At 52.4% G+C, this 20066-nt stretch overlaps 2 protein-coding genes and 1 pseudogene across 2 annotated transcripts; 2 read left to right on the forward strand and 1 right to left on the reverse strand.

The window, feature by feature from the left end:
- The window catches only part of LOC135306051 (zinc finger protein 271-like), a 366476-nt pseudogene that overhangs the window by 35877 nt on the left and 310533 nt on the right, over window positions 1-20066 (forward strand).
- LOC135305670 (probable inactive protein kinase DDB_G0270444) lies at window positions 6700-7604 on the reverse strand. Its single transcript, XM_064429417.1, has 3 exons — window positions 7475-7604; window positions 7149-7362; window positions 6700-6831 (listed from the first exon to the last, which is right to left on the reverse strand). The coding sequence occupies exons 1-2, from the start codon at window positions 7496-7498 to the stop codon at window positions 7153-7155; spliced, it is 234 nt and encodes a 77-aa protein (XP_064285487.1). The 5' UTR covers window positions 7499-7604; the 3' UTR covers window positions 6700-6831; window positions 7149-7152.
- LOC135305943 (serine/threonine-protein kinase pim-1-like) lies at window positions 12482-18044 on the forward strand (the record flags this gene model as incomplete). The annotated part of the gene is made up of 5 exons (XM_064429520.1): window positions 12482-12673; window positions 16268-16318; window positions 16523-16889; window positions 17540-17716; window positions 17965-18044. Coding segments are annotated over exons 1-5 (867 nt in total), but the record flags the coding sequence as incomplete, so codon positions are not given.

Below are 20066 nucleotides of genomic sequence, written 5' to 3' on the forward strand. Positions count from 1 at the left end.
CTGCTGTTGTTTGGAGCACGTGCTTCCCTCTTTCCTGATGCCCTGCGCTTCTTTTGGCTCTGGGTGTCCTGGACACTCTTAATTGTGGATTTTTTCCCCTTCATCTACTTCTGACCTCCAGCCCTGGGAACCTGGAGCAAGTGGAAACTACAACTTTGCAAAATGCTGCCTGTGCCTGAAGCAAATGCAAGGAGAACTGGGGCGTGAAAAATAAAATTTGTTTATTACAGAAGAACAGCAGCAAAAATACAGAAGATATTTACATTGCAAGAATATTTGTAACAACAACAATCGATAGAACATATATACAGAAAAACCTATCTAACAAAAAATATATGAAACGTATTTACAGAAGACAAAAAGCCCTAAAACCTATATCCTAAAGTCAACATCAAAGTGTAAAACGTATGTACAAAAAGGTGGCATCTCTCTCCATGATGTCCATCGCACCTGGAAGAAAAGCAAATGCCACGGTCACTCCAGTCAGGCACAGAGGGCTCTTGCATGTGCCCCCTGGCTGGCACACGCTGGCCCAGCAGCAGGACTCTGCTACCAGAACTGAGCCTGGCTGGGTCTGGCATGGAGCTTGTGTGGAGCAAAGCAGGCACAGGACAGGCTGTGGATGGCCACCAGAATCCAGTGCCCTGGGTACAATGTCCCTGAGCAGGGAGCACCCAGCCCAGCCCTAGCCTGGCAGCAGGAGACCCACTCTGCCTGTCCTGCTGCTGGCATTGCTCTTCAGCCCAAGATCATGGCCTCTTCCTCACCTTCTTAATCAATATCCATGTCCTCAATGGACTCTTCCATATCCAATTCCATCTCCTCTTCCACAACCACCTCCACCTCCATCTCCTCCTCTCCAGTATCTGCTCCCTCCTTCTCCATGTCCTCCTCTCTATCAATCTCTATATCCACCTCCATCTCCTCTTCTCCATCTGGGACAGCCTGCAGAGGCAGCAAAAGCTCAGAGTGGGCTGCCTGTCCCACTCCATGCCTACAGAGCTCCAGCCCACCCGGGCAGGTGGGGAGTGTCCACCTCCATGGAATGGCACCAGACCTTCCCCAGAACAAAGGGGAGCATCCTGCAGGGCTGGATGATGAAATCCAGGCACTCAGGATCTTTCAGGACTGAGGAAAGGTGACAAGCAGAGTGGGCAGGAGCAAGGTGCAGAGCGTGCAAACACAACGGCCAAGGATTGTGTTGTGCCCTTTGCTGGGCGCTGGACGTTCCAGCTGGAGCGTGGGCTGTGACATCACAGTTCCCAGGCTCCATCTGAAGTGGACAGTGAAGACCATGGAATGATGGAGTCCCTGAACGGTTTGGCTTGGAAGGGGCCTGAAGAACAACATCTTGTTCCCAGCTGAGCAGTCTTCCCCCAGAGCGTGCTGCTCAGAGCCCTGTTGCCAAGGATGGGGCATGCACAGCCTCTGTGCACAGCCTGGGCCAGTGCCCCAGCACCCCCAGTGGAAAAGAGCAGCTTCCTTAGATGCAGCTTCCATCAACCCCCTGCAGTTGAAAGCCAATCCCCCCTTGTCCTGTCAGCACAGGCCCTGCTGAACACTCTGTCCCCTTCTTTCCTGCGGGACCCTTCCAGTCCTGCACAGCCACAGGGAGGCCTCCCAGTGTCTCCTCTCTCCAGGCTGAGCATTCCCAGCCCCACTTGCCCAGCAGTCAGTCACATCATGGCCAGTCAAGGATGCAGGGTAGCAAATAGCATCAGGAACTGAGAGATGCAAGCTTTAGACCCAGGTTTGCCTCTAAATGTACAAAATTAATAACAGTGGAGAGGAAGATGGTGGGACACTGGTTCTGTTCTAACTGGTGATTTTTTTTTTCTTCTTTTCTGTCATGCTGCCCCAGGTTTTTCTGTTTGAAAGGAAGCTTGGCACAATGTCCATTGTCTTCTCCATTCGTGAAACACCAAGCGGAGTCTGGGGAGGCTGATACGCAGAGCAAAACCTGAAAATATACTAGTGATCCTGAGCCTAGGGGATGCAGCTAAACCCAGCCAAAAGGAATTTCTGAAAAGCTGATCCTGGTTTACATTATCTTGAGTTTGGCTTCGCCAACTTCACCAGTCATTTATGAAAAACAAAAAAAAAACTCAAGCCAAATCAGACATAAACCCAAACAAACAAACAAACAAACCCATGCAGCAAACCAATCAAACAAATAGGTAAAAGAACCCCAAATAAAACTAAAGGAAATGAAGAGTTAGTACTAGTTTTGAGGATAGCACAGCAGGCAAATGGCTGCTTGCCACAGGATCATCATCAAAAGCCACATAGAACAGCTGCTCCAAAATATACCCAAGAGGAGAAAAAGATAAAGTGATGCATGGCAACTTTGGGGGCAGCTCCACATTCAGGTGAAGGATGAGCACGCAGTGGTACAGATCCAGCATTGCCCACCCTCCAGGCTGCTCTTTGCTCCTGATGAAAGCCCCTTGCAGGACTGTGGCCCCTCTCAGTGCAGTGTCAGTCATTCCCAGAGCTCTCAGCTGAGCCACTGGCATTTGCAGAGTGACATCCAGCCGCAATCCTACTGCCTGCTGAGCACCTGTGGATGATCCTGAGCATCTTCATGCCTAGCAGCACAAAACAGCTCATGATTTCTCTGAACTGCTTTGCAGGAGAGGTTTCCATATCCCTGTGAGATCTGTTCATCCCTCAACATGTATGACTTGATATACAATGATGCATTTGGGTTCCTTCCTTCCTCCTGTGTGCCAGTGAGAAACCATCCATGGGAATGGAGGATGTTGTGTGCAGGGCAATGTATTCCTGGCTTGCCATTTTGATTCACTGTCACTCAGCTGAACATGGTCCTTATCTAAGAAGGACTTCGGAGAAATGGGTAGGAATTTTGACTCTGAGAGGAGCAGAAAGCATATTTTCTAGACCACATTGCCAGCAGATGCCCTTTCCTTGGCAGAACAGTGATTGCCACTCATCCTCCTGGGAAGAATGTCAAGACCCATTCAGAGATCCCAGGTTCAGCTGGCCTTTGGCTTTGTCTGCCTCATTTCACCCATCCACTTTCAAGGGCCATTAGAAGAGGCACATGTTTGCCTTGCTACCCAGAAGTGCTCTAGTTATTCCCAGGAAAAAAAAAAACAAAAAACAAAAAAAAATTGGCTGTCCTGTGGTGTGGTAGAAATCCCATCACAATTGTGACTCTGTGAGCAAAGACAACCGGTGCTTTTTGGGGCTGTAACAGCTGAGAGTGTGGCAGAGCAGGTTTGATATTCTTTTTAGAGCCCTGAAAACATTGTTCCCAAAACAATCTTTCTCTCCTGTCTTCTGTCATCAACTGTGGAACAGAGGAAATGGAAGGGATCAGAGGTTTGTTTAAATTTGCGCTTATTTTAAGTCTTCAAATAGTGTCAGGTCGATGCGTGATACTTTAGAAATTGGATGAGTAGCACCTATTTCATCCCAACGAGAGGTGGGATTGAAGACTTCCAACAACAGAAACACTGGATGTGCAAGAGCTCAGTTTTCCACCTCCCACACAGGTAACTTGCTGTACTATTTGAAGCAGCCTCAGCCAGATCGATTAAAATACTGCTACAAACAACAACAGAATGAAAATGTTCCAACAAATGGGGAAAAAGAAGAAAAGTGGGCAGCAGCCCTTTCTTCAGAGCTTGTGTTGATTTTGCCAAGTCAGATGCAAACAAGGTTTGCCATGTTTCTTTCCTAGAAAAATGCAGCTATTGAATAGAAATCTGTCTCTGAGGCTGCTAAGTTGGGTATGATTTTAGACCTGGGAGGAGCAAAACAGGTTCCAGAGAAGCTGTGGCTGTGTCACCCTTGGAAGTGTTCAAGGCCAGGTTGGATGGGGCTTGGAGCAACCTGATCGAGGGGAAGGTGTGCTGAGTCTGGTGAGTCCATGAAAAGAAACTTTTGGTTTTCCTGACATGCTGCCTTTGCAAGGGGAGGTCACAACTACCCCACATAGTTTGAAATGCCCTGAGCAGAACCCAGCTGTGCTTTCTCACAGCTGATGAGGGATTTTCACTTGTATTTTATGGGGGATTTTGACAGGGCAGAGCAAGAGCAGCTGAATGTGTTTGACAGGCAAAGAGGACCAGTGTGGCAGCAGCTGAATTCAATGGAGCTTTTCCTTCTGTGATCCTGTACAACCTGAGGCACTCTGGGGCTCTTGAACCTGGCAGCTGGGCAAGTCAGTCATTGGAACAAGTGATGAATTAACCTGCTCCACTCTCTTGAGCATGGGTGTGATGAGCCTTAAGTAAAGCCAGGAGCACTTGCCAGGATGGGAGCTTGTTCTTTGCCAGGGAGGAGGGAGAAAATCTTGCTTGGAGTAAATAAAGCCACTCTGCTTCCCCAGGAAGATGAAAAGAAGGAATTAAACATGTGAATGCTGCATGGAATAATTTGCACAAGGCTATATCTCGGCTGCTATGCAGGAATGTTCCAATTCAACCATGATTCTCCCGACCTTTATTTTTCTGGGTTTCCACCACACGATACAAGAGACTCTCACTTGAAAAAACCAAAACACCTTGTGGGGAGGCATTATTTCCTTTCTTCAGGCTGTCTCTTTCTTTTGTTCCCTCCAGAGCTCTCACTTCATTTCTGCTGTTGTTTGGAGCATGTGCTTACATCCTTGCTGATCCCCTGGGCTTCTTTTGGCTCTGGGTGTCACGGACACTATTAATGGTGGGATTTTCCCCTCCATCTTCTTCTGTTTCTTCATGTGGTTTACCTTCATTCACCTGTTGGAGTGATGGATTTTTCTCACCTTTTATTACTCAGTGCTTTTTCTTCATTCTCTAATACCAACTTCTCACTTGCCCTGTGGCTGTTAGGTGCCAGTTATGGGAGCATTAATTCTTTCTCTAGTGCTTGTCTGAGCTTTCTCGGGGAGCTGAGAGCTTTTTGGGGTTCAACTTGACTCACTTCAGCGCCTTCCTTGGTGCTGCCTGTGTCCTTGAACACTTGAAGGGAATAAAGTCTCAGTGTGTAGATGACAGTTGTGAAACGATGGCCCTTTTGGAGAAGACAAGAATGCTATTGTCAATCTTTTCAAGGATAAATGGAGCACTTGGTTTTCGGAGAAACCGGCTCAGCTCAGCGCAGAGGTGGCTGCTGCAGGTGCCCAGGTTTGGAGGGAAGGCTGCAGCTCCTGGGGATGTGTTGGTGTGGGGCTATAAGGTTTGTGCTGGGTCCCTGGAGCAGTGGGAACACCCCACAGGGAGATGCACATCAGGAAATGGGTGCATAAAAGGCCTGAAGTGTGACCAGCTTTGGTGAAGGGTTCCATAGGAAATAATATTTTTACTGAGATTTTGGACAATTTGAGGCTCCTTCTCGTGTTCTTTGCCCGATGAACATTCCCCCTTTGCAAGAGCTTGGGGAATGCAGAGCTCACACAATGAAAATTACTGATCATTATATCTCTTTTCTGTTTTTTTGGTGTTGTCATCCCAGCAGGAGTCAGAGGAAGAGAATATGTGTGACCTGCCTGGCTTTAACGTTGTGCCAGGAACAATGCCATGGGGAAGCTGGTCAGAGGAGCATCTGAGAAGTGTGTGGTACATCAGTGATGTCCTACTACTGATCTTTGCACAGAGATGAAAAAGTATCAGTTTGCATGGCCTGAATGTCTGGCTCTGGACATTCTGCATTACACAAGATCTGCTGAGCTCATCTGGCTCTGAAATATCATCTCTGCACCTTAGCCAGGAACAGCATCAGAGTTCTGAACAGATTCATCAAAATCAGTCATAACCCAGAGGCAAACCTTGGCAATACACATGTGTGGCAGGTGAGGAGACCAAATGCTTCCATTCTTGTTCTTGGAGAATGAATTCAGCAATAAAATATACTCTCTCTTGGCATTAAAATACTTTTGTTTCAGCTCTGCCCCAGACTATCAGTGTCAAGTATTTCACTGGGTGCTTGCGGGTAGGTTCTCTCCCTGGAGCTCTCTGCAGGTTGGTGCTAATTCCAGATGTTCCCTCAGCTTCAGATGTTTTGCTGCCTAAGCAGAGTGTGCAGAACAGGGATTACAAGCACTGACATTTGCTGTGCTAGAAAGTGCAAGGGACAAATTTGTGCCAATGAAGGTCACACCTTGAACTAGGAGGATCAATTCTTGTGCTCAGCAGAGTCTGGGGAGAGAGGGGGTTTCCAAAGGAAATCTTGGTCCATGTAGGGCTGAGGCTCCCTCCAGGCTGGCTCCAGCCCCTCAGGGTGCCCAGGAGCAGGGCTTGCCCACAGCCCAGTGCTCCCTCCTTAGCCCTGGGGCTGCCCAGGGAAGAGCCATGGCTGAGACTCTGCAGGAGCACCAGGCTCAGCCCTGCTCCAACATGGGATCCATGGGCCAGGGCACGCTGGGCTTTGCCCCTACAGCTCCCAAGTGTGTCCAGAGAAACTGCAAGGAGAGGCTCACCTCTGTCAGTGGGACCCCTCTGTGCACAGGGACCCCCACTCCTGGGGAGGCTGTGCCAGGGACGTCCAGCCCTGGGAACCTGGAGCAAGTGGAAAGCACAACTTTGCAAAATGCTGCCTGTGCCTGAAGCAAATGCAAGGAGAACTGGGGTGTGAAAAGTAAAATTTTTTTATTACAGAAGAACAGCAGGAAAAATGCAGAAGATATTTACATTGTAAGAATATTTGTAACAACAACAATAGATAGAACATATATACATAAAAACCTACCTAACAAAACCTACCTAACAAAACTATGTATTTACAGAAGTCAAAAATAGCCCTACAATCTACATTCTAAAGAACAACAACAAACTGTAGAACATATATACAAAAGGGTGGTGTCTCTGTCTGTGCTGTCCATCGCACCTGGAAGAAAAGCAAATGCCACGGTCACTCCAGTCAGGCACAGAGGGCTCTTGCATGTGCCCCCAGGCTGGCACATGCTGGCCCAGCAGCAGGACTCTGCTACCAGAACTGAGCCTGGCTGGGTCTGGCATGGAGCTTGTGTGGAGCAAAGCAGGCACAGGACAGGCTGTGGATGGCTACCAGAATCCAGTGCCCTGGGTACAATGTCCCTGAGCAGGGAGCACCCAGCCCAGCCCCAGCCCGGCGGCAGGAGACCCACTCTGCCTGTCCTGCTGCTGGCATTGGTCTTCATGCCAAGATCATGGCCTCTTCCTCACCTTCTTAATCAATATCCATGTCCATAATGGACTCTTCCATATCCAAATCCATCTCTTCTTCCTCATCCACATCCACATCCATCTCTTCCTCTCCAGCGTCTTCTCCGTCTATTTCCATGTCCTCCTCCATATCAATCTTTGTATCCACCTCCATCTCCTCCTCCGTATCAATCTTTGTATCTACCTCCATCTCCTCCTCTCTGTCTGGGACAGCCTGCAGAGGTAGCAAAACCTCAGAGTGGGCTCCCTGTCCCACTCCATCCCCACAGAGCTCCAGCCCACCCGGGCAGGTGTGGGGTGTCCACCTCCATGGAATGGCACCATACCTTCCTCAGAACAAAGGGGAGCATGCTGCAGGGCTGGATGAGGAAATCCAGGCACTCAGGAGCTGTCAGGACTGATGGGGTTATCGGGGGGATAAGAAGAGTGAAAGGCGAGGGGAGGAGCAAGGTGCAGAGCGTGCAAACACAACGGCCAAGGATTGTGTTGTGCCCTTTGCTGGGCGCTGGACGTTCCAGCCGGAGCGTGGGCTGTGACATCACAGTTCCCAGGATCCATCTGAAGTGGACACTGGAGACTGTGGAATGATGGAGTCCCTGAACGGTTGGGCTTGCAAGGGAGCCTGAAGAACAACATCTTGTGCCCAGCTGAGCAGTGTTCCCCCAGAGCGTGCTGCTCAGAGCCCTGTTGCCAAGGATGGGGCATGCAGAGCCTCTGTGCACAGCCTGGGCCAGTGCCCCACCACCCCCAGTGGAAAAGAGCAGCTTCCTTAGATGCAGCTTCAATCAACCTGCTGCAGTTGAAAGCCATCCCCCCTTGTCCTGTCAGCACAGGCCCTGCTGAACACTCTGTCCCCTTCTTTCCTGTGGGACCCTTCCAGTCCTGCACAGCCACAGGGAGGTCTCCCAGTGTCTCCTCTCTCCAGGCTGAGCATCCCCAGCCCCACTTGCCCAGCAGTCAGTCACCTCAGGGCGAGTCAAGGCTGCAGGGTAGCAAATAGCATCAGAAACTGAGAGATGCAAGCTTTAGACCCAGGTTTGCCTCTAAATGTACAAAATTAATAACAGTGGAGGGGAAGATGGAAGATGGTGGGACACTGGTTCTGTTCTAACTGGTGATTTATTTTTCTTCTTTTTTGTCATGCTGTCCCAGGTTTTTCTGTTTGAAAGGAAGCTTGGCACAATGTCCATTGTCTTCTCCATTTGTGAAACTCTAAGTGGAGTCTGGGCAGGCTGATATGCAGAGCAAAACCTGAAAATACACTAGTGATCCTGAGCCTGTGGAATGCAGCTAAACCCAGCCAAAAGGAATTTCTGGAAAGCTGATCCTGGTTTCCATTATCTTGAGTTTGGCTTTGCCAACTTTACCAGTCATTTATGAAAAACAAAAAAAAACCTCTAACCAAATCAGACAAAAACCCAAACAAACAAAGAAAGAAACCCATGCAGCAAACCAATCAAACAAATAGATAAAAAACGCCAAATAAAACCAAAGGAAATGAAGAGTTAGTATTAGTTGTGAGGATAGCACAGCAGGCAAATGGCTGCTTGCCACAGGATCACCATCAAAAGCCACATAGAACAGCTGCTCCAAAATATACCCAAGAGGAGAAAAATAAAAAGTGATGCATGGCAACTTTGGGGGCAGCTCCACATTCAGGTGAAGGATGAGCACGCAGTGGTACAGATCCAGCATTGCCCACCCTCCAGGCTGCTGTTTGCTCCTGGTGAAAGACCCTTGCAGGACTGTGGCCCCTCTCAGTGCAGTGTCAGTCACTCCCAGAGCTCTCAGCTGAGCCACTGGCATTTCCAGAGTGACATCCAGTGGGATACCCTTTTCGGTTTGTCTCCTAATGCCACAGGGGTCCTAAACAGTGTATGCCATCCCATTTTTGTTCTGTTGATATTGACTTCTTGGTTTTATTTTGTCAGCAGTTCTATTCATTATGAATTGGAATATGATGACGAAACTAAGGAAGTTAGCACCTATAATTAGTGCACATAGCTTAACTGATGTGGCAGCTCATTTAATGCTTGCTAGGAAAGAACTAGAAAGATTTAATGAACAAAATTGGTAAAAAAAGAAATGGAGGATTTGTAATAAGTAGTAATACATTTGTTCATTAATTAAATCAATAGCTAAATAACTATATGTTATAAAACAATAGTTAAATAGCCAAAAAAACTTCTTGTGCCGATACATATGGTTGCTGGTTTACTATAGTGCTTTGGGAATGCCATTGTAAAGTTATGCCTTGTGAAAGGAAAGTAATGAGAAGCAGCTGTAATAACAATCCTTAAACTTGCTAGAATTGCTTAGCTTGCAGAAAGTGTATAGTACTAGTAAGAATTGCTTAGCTTGCAGAAAAGTGTATAGTGTTCTGTATAGATATGCCTTATAAGGCATAAGTTCACTCAGCGTTCACAAAGAGGAAGACTAAGGGGGACTAAGCCTTCATCCCACGACCACCAGAAGGCAGAAAAAGACCCCCTAGCAACTGAATGAGCAAGCGCAGAAGACAGATCACGTCATCCCTAAACCCGGAGAAGAAGACAATAAAAGGTGGACTCAAGGGATAGGAATTTTGTGAGCCAAAGTGGAGCGGAGACTCCGGGCCACCCAGCGCTGTCCTTGCTTATTCTTGCTTGCAAAAATAATAAAGATAATTATTTGATCCTTAAATTCAGTGGACTTGTTTATCACACTGCCCAGACCCTAACTGCCCCAAATGTGCCCCAGAAATGTCTCCAGGGACCCCAGAGTGGCCCCTTTTACCCTGTCCGTGAAAATAATTAAAAAATATGTCAAAAGATCTAAAAATAGCACTAATTAGCATTAAGAAGGAGAAATAAATGGCCAGTAGTGATCAATGATTTAATGAAAGGAATTGTTTTATTTAAAACCAATGGCAAATAATTTTTTGATTGCTAAAAATGTATTCAATTTTTCACATAAATATCAAAGGTAATAGAAATATACAGTAATACTAATATAAATTTTAAAACCATAATTATAATTTTATAGATTAATCAATCTTATTTATTTTAAAAATGCATACTTTTTTAAGTTTTGGGATGTCAGTCCCAGGTGGGCCATGTCAGACATGATGAGGCTGGGGTGAGGAGCAGGTTGTCCAAAATGGGTCAGCCTGCAAGGGGCTTGTTCCTCTCCATGCCCAGATCTTCTAGGGAGACATTCAGCATCAAGATCACCTGGGGAATCGTTCTTTCACCTCTTTTCTGAACTGAAAAATAAAAACCCACACACGTGATTAAAACCAAACATCATGCCGTCGGTGCACTTTGAAATCTCCCTCCTTAACAGAACTCCAGACTGACTCCAAGCAGCTTCACAAGCCCTGGAGACTTGGAGGAAAATTGAAGGAAGAGAAAGAGCCCCCCAGGGCTTTCTGTATTTTAATCAGCCCTACAGTGGATTTGGGGCTGGGTCCAGGAGCCTCAGGCACTGAGAGAAGGCTGAAGAAGCTGCTCAAAGAGTCAGCAGCAAAACTCCAAGTGCCTTGGAGCATGGCTGGGCCCCAGTGAGGGCAGGGAGTGCCAAAGGCTCCCCAGGGACTGGTGAGAGCAGATCCTTGAGGCCAGGAGTGCAGGGAGCCCAAGGCTCTGGGCAGGGAACTGCAATGCTGAGCAAGGCCTGGGCTGGCTGGGGGAAGCAGAAAGGCCAAGCCCTGAGCCCAGCCTGGGCCAGCAGGGCCTGTCCCTCACGGGTGGCTCGGGGCTCTCTGTGGGGCAGGGGGATGTCAGGGGCAGCAAGGACAAATGCCATAAAGCTGCAGCCCCTGCCAGCCTGGCCAGGGAGGCCGAGGGAGAGCCAAAGTGCAGCCCCTGCCAGGAAAGTTCCTGCTGTGGGGCCTCCAGAGGCGCTGCCCGAGCCCAGGGCACAAAGGCCTGGGTGCCTGTGGCCCTGCCAGCCCTGCCCAGCCCTCGGCCATCTGTCCTGCAGGCTGTGCCCCCTGTGCGTGCTGCTCCTGTGCCCTGGCCGGCTGCACTCGCCCCTCTCGCTGTGCCCCAGCATTTCTCAGCCAGCGTTTCTGTGCCCTCCCTGGGCTCCCTGCACCCAGCGCTGCCGGCTCCTGGCACACAGAGCCGGCCATGGCCCAGCCTCACGCTGCCACACCTCAAGCACCACAATTCCACGCTGGCAGGAACTTTGCTTTCTCCTCAGCTCCAGCCTGAACCTTCCAAGCTGCACTTTGGGGATGTTTCCTGCAATTCCCACTCCCAAGGAAAGCTCTGTCTCCTGCTGTTCATGAACAGAGAAGGGCTGGTGGGAGAAGTGCTGGTCAGAGGCTGTTTAGGGCACAGTCACAATGAAATTATTGACTTTTTAAATATTCTGTAAAAGAAGGAGGGGCATCAATAAATCTTCTACACTGGACTTTTAAGGGCAGACTTGGGCCTGTTGAGGATGCAGATTTGGGGAGTACCAAATCAGGTATTGATTTTTTAAAGACAAACAGCCCTTAAAAACACAGGGTTCCAGGAAGGATGGAAACACTTCAAAAAAGAAATCTTGATGGAGCAAGAGTAGGCTGTCCCTTTGTGCAGAAAGACGACCCAGAGGGGGAAATGACTGGCTGGGCTGGGCATGGAGCTTTTCAAGGAAAAGGGGGATTAAAAAGGGATTAAAAAGGATATTTTTAGGGGTTAAAAAGAGGGTGCACCACCTCTGGACGTAGAGGCAAGTAAATCAAGAAATGTTTAAGGATGTTGTTAGGTCATGCAGAAAGGAAATGAGAGGGGTGAAAGCTCAGTCAGAACTTAACTTGGATACTTGTGTGAAGGATAATAAAAATGTTTTTATAAGTACATTAATGGTAAAAAGAGGGGTAAGGACAACCAGCATTTTTTTATTGTGGGGTATATAGTTACCAAAGATGAGTAAAAAGCTGAGGTACTTCAGCCCTTCTTTGCCTCAGTTTTCAACAATAAGACAGGCCATCCTCAGGACAAGTGTTCTCCTGAGCTGGCAGATGGGCACAGGGAGCAGAACAGCCCCCTGGAATCCAGGAGGAAGCAGCTGGGGACCTGCTGAGCCACTCAGGTGCTCACAGGTGTCTCTGGGAGCTGATGGGATCCATCCCAGTGGGATAAGGGAACTGGTGGATGATCTCCCCAAGCTGCTCTCCATCATTTACCATCAGTCCTGGATCAGCAGGGAGGTCCCAGAGGAGTGGAGGTGCCAATGTGAGCCCATCCCCAAGAGGGGCTGGAAGGAGGATCTGGGGAACTCCAGGCCTGTCAGCCTGACCTGGGTGCCTGGCAAGGTTATGGAACAGATCACCTTGAGAGCCATCACAGGGCACCCACAGGATGGCCAAGGCATCAGAGCCAGCCAGCGTGGATTTCAGTATCGGCACTGATGATCTGGATGAGGGGATTGAGTCCAGCACCAACAAATTTTCAGATGACACCAAGCTGGGTACAAGTGCAGATCTGCTGGAGGGTAGGAGGGCTCTGCACAGGGCCCTGGACAGGCTGGATCCAGGGCCCAAATCCAACAAGGTGAGGTTGAACAAGTCCCAGTGCTGGGTCCTGCACTTTGGCCACAACAACCCCTGCAGCACTACAGGGTGGGGACCGAGTGGCTGGAGAGCAGCCAGGCAGAAAGGGACCTGCAGGGACTGATGGACAGCAGGCTGGACATGAGGCAGCAGTGTGGCCAGGTGGCCAAGAAGGCCAATGGCTCCTGGCCTGGATCAGGAATGGTGTGGCCAGCAGGAGCAGGGCAGTGATTCTTCTCCAGTGCTCAGCACTGGTGAGGCCACACCTCGAGTGCTGTGTCCAGTTCTGGGTCCCCAATTTAGGAAGGACATGGAGGGGCTGGAGCGTGTCCAGAGAAGGCCAAAAAGGCTGATGAGGGCTCTGGAGGAGAAGTTTGGTTGAAAGCACATGAGGGAGCGGTGGTTAACTGGACGATGCTCTGGGTAGACAAGGAAGTGTTAGGGTGCAGGTTGGACTTGGTTATCTCAAATGTTTGTCACAATAAACCGGAGTGGTTTCCCTGGTGTCCCCCAGCCCTTGCTGGCCCCAGGGGCTGATGGCATTTGTGCTCCCTCAGGTTCATGTCCCCACAGCAGCATCATGGGGGTGCTCCTGCCTGCTCTGTGCAATGCAAACAGGGGCTCCTGAGCCAGTGCTGCCGTGGCTGTGCCTGCAAGGATGCGGCACCTGTGTGAGCTGGGGGAGAGGCCAGGGCTGCAGAGGGGGGATGTTGTTGGCAGCTCCATCAGGACGCTCTGGGACGCTGCCCTGGGCTGTGCAGCGCACTGGGGATGGATCAGCCCCTGCTCTGCTGCTCCTTCCCGTCTCCTCCAGGGCCCTTGCAGAGCCCCAGCCATGCTGTTTGCCCCCAGCCTGCCCACGGCCAGCCTGGGGCTGCTCACCCTGGGGCTTTTCTGTGCTGAGCATTGGCCTGGCCGTGTTCTTGAGAGAGCCTGGGCAAGGAGCCTGGAGCGGCCAGGGCCTGGCCTGAGGCGTCAGCGCTGCCCCAGCAGTGCCCATGGCCTGTCCCTGCTGCAGCCCCGGCACTGCCACCCCCAGGACTCTGCCCGGCCCCGAGAGCACTCAGGCCCTGCAGCAACACCAGGGCCACCGGGGCAGCGGGGCAGGGCCACGGCAGCAGCACTGGCAACACCAAGTGCTGCTGCTGCTGCTGCTGGGCACAGCTGCTGTGCCAGCACTGATCTGCCCCAGCTCTGCACACAGACATTGCTGCTGCAGCTCCAGAGAAGGCAACAAAAGGGCATCTCTGGAGAAAACTCTGCTGGGAGATTCTTAATTCGTCTAAAGCCACTGAGTGCACAGCTCCTCATTGTCACAGTCTGCGGCCACGGTGAATGTGGAGAGAAACAAAGTCAGAAATAGCAGAAACAATGATCTAGCTTTAGGCAGAATATTAAAAAAAAAAAAAAAAAAAAGGGAAATCAAAGAACTAAACCAAAAGAGCTATAAAAGACGACTTTTATTACAAGTGATTTGCCAAAATTGGCAATCAGTTTAATGCTTCCGAAGATGTCCAGTCATCAGTCTCCTCACTGCAGCCTTGAGCTCCTGGTTCCTCAGGCTGTAGATGAGGGGATTCAGGGCTGGAGGCACCACCGAATACAGAACTGACACCAACAGATCCAGGAATGGGGAGGAAATGGAGGAGGGTTTCAGGCAGGCAAATACTGCAGTACTGAGAAATGCATTTCTTCTGCATTTTTCCTTTACAGATTCTTTCAGTCATCTCCTGAGAGGTGCAGATTGTTCTGGGGCTTTTCATGAACTGATTGTACTCTTGATTTAGATGGAGACTGTAGAATTGATTTCAGATGTAGCAGAATCTGAAGTGAGCACAGAAACAAACTCCCTCTGTCAGCCCATTTTCATCTTCTAGATCACTTTCAAGATGTCCTTGGGGGTGTTGGAATGATGATCACACAGCTCTCCACTTCTGGCTGCAGGCTCTGCAGATTGTTTCTCTGCATTCAGTCAGGCTTGCATTCCCCAGGAGCTCTTGGTAGCCTGTCATGTTTTCTTAGGGTAGAACAGTAACAATGAAAACCTTACCAATGGCACAACTGCCCAGCCCACAAGGAAAAGAAAAGAACAAGCTGCCAAATTCTTCAAATATTTGTCCTGCTTTGCTGCAAGAGTTGTGCTGCACACACAGTGTGGAAAACTACAGTTGGTGGCAACCTTGTGACAGAAGCTGCACCTCGTTCTCTGGGAAAGGTTCTTGGAAAAAGCAAACAGGACTGAGGAGAAGATTCTGGAAAAACAAAAAGAGCTTTTAAGAAATTAAATGAAAATTGAAACAATTCAAGACGTTTTTCTCGATTTATTTTTATGCTCCCCTTTTCCATCTTGCACTAGTTGTCCATCCCATTAATTCCAACCAGATCTCACCTCTAAGAGCCATGAGTTGGCAAGTTTTAGACATTTTAAGATACCATGACCTACACAGAGTTTGGCTTCCCCTGTTTTTCTTGGAAAGCAATGCTGGAGAGGTAAGTGCAGTGCTTGGGTCAGGTACAAATTCTGCATTCAGGGAACGCGCTCTGAGAGTGTTTGACCCTCAGCAGGGACAATGCACAGCAGGGACCGAGGGGATTCCTGAGCCACTGTGCAGGAGTCCAGACTCTGGCTGAACTCGGCAAAGTTCCCGTGTTTGGACAGGCTCAGGGGCTGCCCTCGGGGAACGTGGGGCTCGGGGCGGGGGCGAGCGGGCAACGGACAAACGGACACGGGGACAAATGGCCCCGGAGCTTCAGTTGCAGCAGCAGCAGCGGCAGCAGCAGCAGCGGCGGCAGCAGCAGCGAGAGAAGAAACTTTAGATTCCATTCTCCTCTCCCTCTCCCTCTCCCTCCCCGCTGTCCCGTACCTCTCCCGCTCTCCCTTTCCCGGTCTCCCCTCCTCTCCCCGCCTCCCTCTCCCCGTGCCCGGCCGGGCCATGCCCCCGGCCCGCCCCCGGCCCCGGGCGGGGCTGCCCCGTGCCCGCCCCCGGCCGTCCCACCGAGGTCTGGTCCCAGCCCGGCTCTGGCCGTGCTGGCGCTGGCGCTGCTGGGCGGGGTTCAGTGCCTGGGGCGGCATCGCCGGCTTTTGGCTCCGCCTGCCCCGGCCCCGGCCCCGACCCCGACCCCGGCCCCGGCCCCGTCTCCTCCCGGGGCCCGCGGAGGACACAGGCGGCCCCGCCGCTCCCGCCGCCTCCGCTGCGGCTTGCCCGGCCCGAGCTCCGCCGCTCGGCAGCGCGGCCCCCGGCCCCGCGGCTCCCGGGTCGCGTTGCAAAGAGCGAACGCCGGGGGATGGCCGGGCCGGTGCGGGTGAGGGGCGCTCGGGGGCCGTTGCTGGCCCCGGGCCGAGCGCTGACAGCCGCGTCCCGCCCGCAGGGAAGGCGCAGGAGTCCCTGCAGGAGCGGTACCGGCTGGGTTCCCTGCTGGGGTGCGGCGGATTCGGCAGCGTCTTCGCAGCAACGCGGCTCTCGGACGGCGCCCCGGTGAGCGGCAGGGCTGGCGGCGGGCGCAGGAGGAGGGGGCGCAGGAGGAGGAGGAGGAGGAGGATGGGGCTGGGCAGGGCGGGCGTTGAGCTGAGCCCGCTGCTCCCCTTGGCTTGCAGGTCGCCATCAAAAGGGTGCCTCGGAACTGCATCTGGCATTGGAGCGAGCTGGTGAGTGAGCCGGGACAGCGGGAGAAGCCGGGCTGTGCCGGGCGGGGATGAGCCGAGGCCCGGCATGGTGGGAGCCGCCACGACATCCCGAGGGAGAGCGGGCGTGGGGCCAGCGCAGGGCGCAGAGCATCCCGGGCTGGCTGACGGGTTGCCCAGCCCTGGCCCAGCATCGGCCCCACTGACGGCATCGTGCTCCTCCCGCAGCCCGACGGCACCAGCGCTCCCCTGGAGGTTGTGCTGCAGGACAAGGTGTCCACTGGCTTTCCCGGTGTCGTCCAGCTGCTGGAGTGGCTTGAGCTGCCCAGCGACATTGTCATGGTGCTGGAGCGGCCAGAGCACTCTCAGGACCTCCTGCATTTCATTCGGGCACGGGGGTTCCTGCATGAGGAGGTGGCGCGGCAGCTGTTCCGGCAGGTGCTGGAGGCCGTGCGGCACTGCACCAGCTGCGGGGTCCTGCACCGCGATATCAAACCAGAGAACATCCTGGTTGACCTGGCCACCGGGCAAGCCAAATTGATTGACTTTGGCTGTGGCACCTACCTGCAAGAGACAGCCTACACTCACTTTGCAGGTGAGCCTACACAGGGCTGTGCTCCCGCTCCTGGCATCTCATGGCCCAACATCTCACAGCCCAAGCTGGGTGTGGCAGCGGGGATTCTCCCTTTTGCTGCCACTCAGGGGACTGAATCTGCAGCTGAGTTGCTTTAGAGCAGGGCTGGGTGGGGAGCCATCTTCCAGCCCTGCTGGCAGCCTTTGCCCACCACTGTGCCCAGGACTGGGGCTGGGCTGGGGCAGCCAGCCTGACAAAAACAGTCGTGGGTGAGGGTAGCAGAGAGGGAGGTCAGAACCTGTGCCCCAGCCGGTTTGTGTGCAGGCAAGAGGAAGGGCTTGGACTGCTCCACTTGCCCTGTTTGTCTTGCCTTTATAATATGTTTGGGACAGTGCAGACAGGGAGAATGAGGGCATGGTTTTTCCCCAGCACGCAGTGGGTATTTCCTTTGCATGTCATGGTCAGGCCTAGCCAGGGCTTCCACTGTCGCCTTCCCACACCAGTGGCTTCTTTTGCAATCCCAAGTTTGTACACCAGTCCCAGATGCTGGTGAGAGGACAGTGGTCACCCTGTGTGCCACTGTTGCAGCCCCCGCCCGCCCAGGGATGCTGGGGCCAGGCTCTGGGAGCAGCAGCAGCATCCCCCTGCTGAACTCCATCTGTATTCCACAGGAACACCATCATACAGCCCCCCGGAATGGACCCGCTTTGGCTGGTACCATGGCGAGCCAGCTACCATCTGGTCCCTGGGCATCCTGCTGCACGAGATGGTCTGTGGGAAGATGCCTTTCAGGAGGGGCTGGAACTTCAGCTGGGGCCAGCTCTCGCTGCCACAACGGCTCTCTCCAGGTGAATCCTCTTCTCTGGGCAAGGGTGCAATACCAGTGCTGGGAGACAGCAGCGGGCTCGGGAGCATCCCGCTCTGGCAGCTGCTGAGGAGGTGGCACATGTCCTGCTCTCCCCCAAAACCAAGAATTGATGGGAAAGTTCAGGCCCAGCTCTGAGCGCATCCAGCATGGCCTGGGCATGGGAATAGTGGGGCAAAGCCAACAGGAGCCTTCTCCAGCTGACGGGCAGTTTCTGGTTTCTCTCCCCAGAGTGCCAAAATCTGATTGGGTGGTGTTTATCCATGCACCCCTTGGCCAGACCCTCATTAGAAGAGCTGTTCTGTCATCCTTGGATGCAGGATGTTCATCTGCCCTAGAAGAAGGGAGAGAGCCACAGGCTCACTGTGCTGCAGGGCCCTGGTAAGTTACAGCTGCACTCATGCCTTGGCAATGAGAAGCAAAGAAAGCCAGCCCGTGTCACTGCACCAGGGTCATAGGATGGGAACATGCAGCCCTTGTGCTGGAGCTGAGCTGCTCTGCCCAGCCCTGGTGGCTGCCATCCAAGCAGGTTTTGCTTGTCCTGGTTCCCTGACAGCTGGGGCCCTGGGCAGAGCCCTGACAGCCTGGTCTCACCCCACGGAAGGAGAAGGAGCCCCCAGAGAAGCTGTACCGGGGGAAGCTGCTGCTGCAGGAGACAGCGAGGATGACATGAAGGATGACAACGTCTTCCTCAACCTGGCCACCAGCAGTTGAAGGTGATGCACTTTGATTGTGGCACCTTCTTCAAAGCCAAACTCCACAGGGAGTTTGCAGATGAGTCCACACCTGGGGAAATGCTCCCAGATTTGGGCATTGCCCAGCCTGGCTGGGAAGCAAAGGTTCCCCCTTTGCTGGGGCAGATGGAACTAATTCTTCAGTCAGCTGCCCAGCTGCTTTTTTGGCAGGGCTGGGGGCATGGGCTGGGGTGGGTACGAAATGGGAGTGGGCTCCTGGCCCTGCCAACAGCCCCCAGCACCCACCATGCCCTGGGCTGAGGCTGGGGCAGCCAGCCCAACAACAAACCCCCGTGGTGGGAGCAGAGGTGGGACTCCAGAACCTGTACAGGGGCTGCTTTGCTGTGCAGGCAAGGAAGGCCTTGGGCTGCTCCACTGCCCTTGTTTGCTTTGGGATCATGGTTATTTTGGGAGGCTGTGCTGAGGGAAAGAGATAAAGTGTGGAGCTCCCTCACCCATGGCTGGATTTTTCCCTGGCATGTAGGGGTTGGGCCTTCCTCAAGGCCCTGACAGAGCTAAGAGTTGTGACCTTTCTTCTTCTTTTCCCTTTTTGTCTCTAACCTCTTTTCAACAATTTGTTTGTTTTTTCTAGAGGAAGCATTCTAGGTGGTCCAGTCTGGATTGGGAAGTGCTTGGGAGCAGCTGTGGCGTGGATGGGCCATGCCCTTGGAGCAGGCTGAGGACATCGTTTGGGACCAGCTTTTCTTCCAGCCATGGATGGCATGAGGTGGGTCCCCGTCTGCTTGGCAGGGTGGGATCAGAGCTTTTGGGAGATGGCAGCGAGCACAGGAGCATCCTGCTCTGGGCAGCTGCTGAGCAGGTGGATGTGCCAAGGCTGGCTGCAGGCTGGGCACATGTCCTGCCCTCCTGCCCTGCTCCCAAAGGCAGCACTGATGGGCAGCTCTGGGCACTGCTCTGGGCACAGCCAGCACGGCCTGGGCACCGCGGGCAGCTGGGACAAGGGGACAGGAGCTTTCAGCTGACGGGCAGTTTCTGCTTTCTCTCCTTGCAGCTGGGCTCTGTGGATGCTGAGGCTGCTCTGGGCTCTGCCAGGGCTCTGCTGGAGCTCAGCACGGGGCCGGAATCAGCCAAAGAAGAAATGGTGTCACCTGCAGCACAAACTTGCTTGAGCATTTTGACAACGCAGCTCAAGTTTGCAGAGTGTACACCTCCAGAGGAAAACATGACACCTCCCAAAAATTAAACTTGTTCAATACCTTCTGAAATGAAATCAATCTGGGATGACTCCAAATGACATTTTTTCGCTTGCTCAAGCTGTAGCTCAGCCCTTCTCTGAACAGTTCTCTCCCCCACCTGCCTTTTACTTCTCAACTGCTCCCTTTTTTCCCCCAGTGAATTCCCAGCCCGTTGCTGTCTCCATCACTCAGTGGCCTTCCTTGTTGCCCCTGACCACAAGGAAGGCCGAACCCCTGGTTTAGGGACTCATGCTGTCACTGGCTGAGGAGCAGCAATGTTTCAGAGGTCCAGTGGCATTTTAGTGTCATTCAGAGCCACTCTCCAGCCCTCAGCTCTCCTCACTGCTGAGTTCCCACTCCCTTTTCCTTGTCCTTGCAGCAGGATGAGCTCTGTGAATCCCCT

This window comes from Passer domesticus, chromosome 8, assembly GCF_036417665.1.
Source record: "Passer domesticus isolate bPasDom1 chromosome 8, bPasDom1.hap1, whole genome shotgun sequence".
Lineage (NCBI taxonomy): Eukaryota > Metazoa > Chordata > Aves > Passeriformes > Passeridae > Passer > Passer domesticus.

Coding starts and splice junctions, on each gene's coding strand:
- LOC135305670 (XM_064429417.1), bottom strand. CDS start 7,498: ATGCTCCCCTTTGTTCTGAGGAAG. Junction 7,363..7,474: donor TCCCCTTTGTTCTGAGGAAG/GTATGGTGCCAT, acceptor CTACCTCTGCAG/GCTGTCCCAGACAGAGAGGA.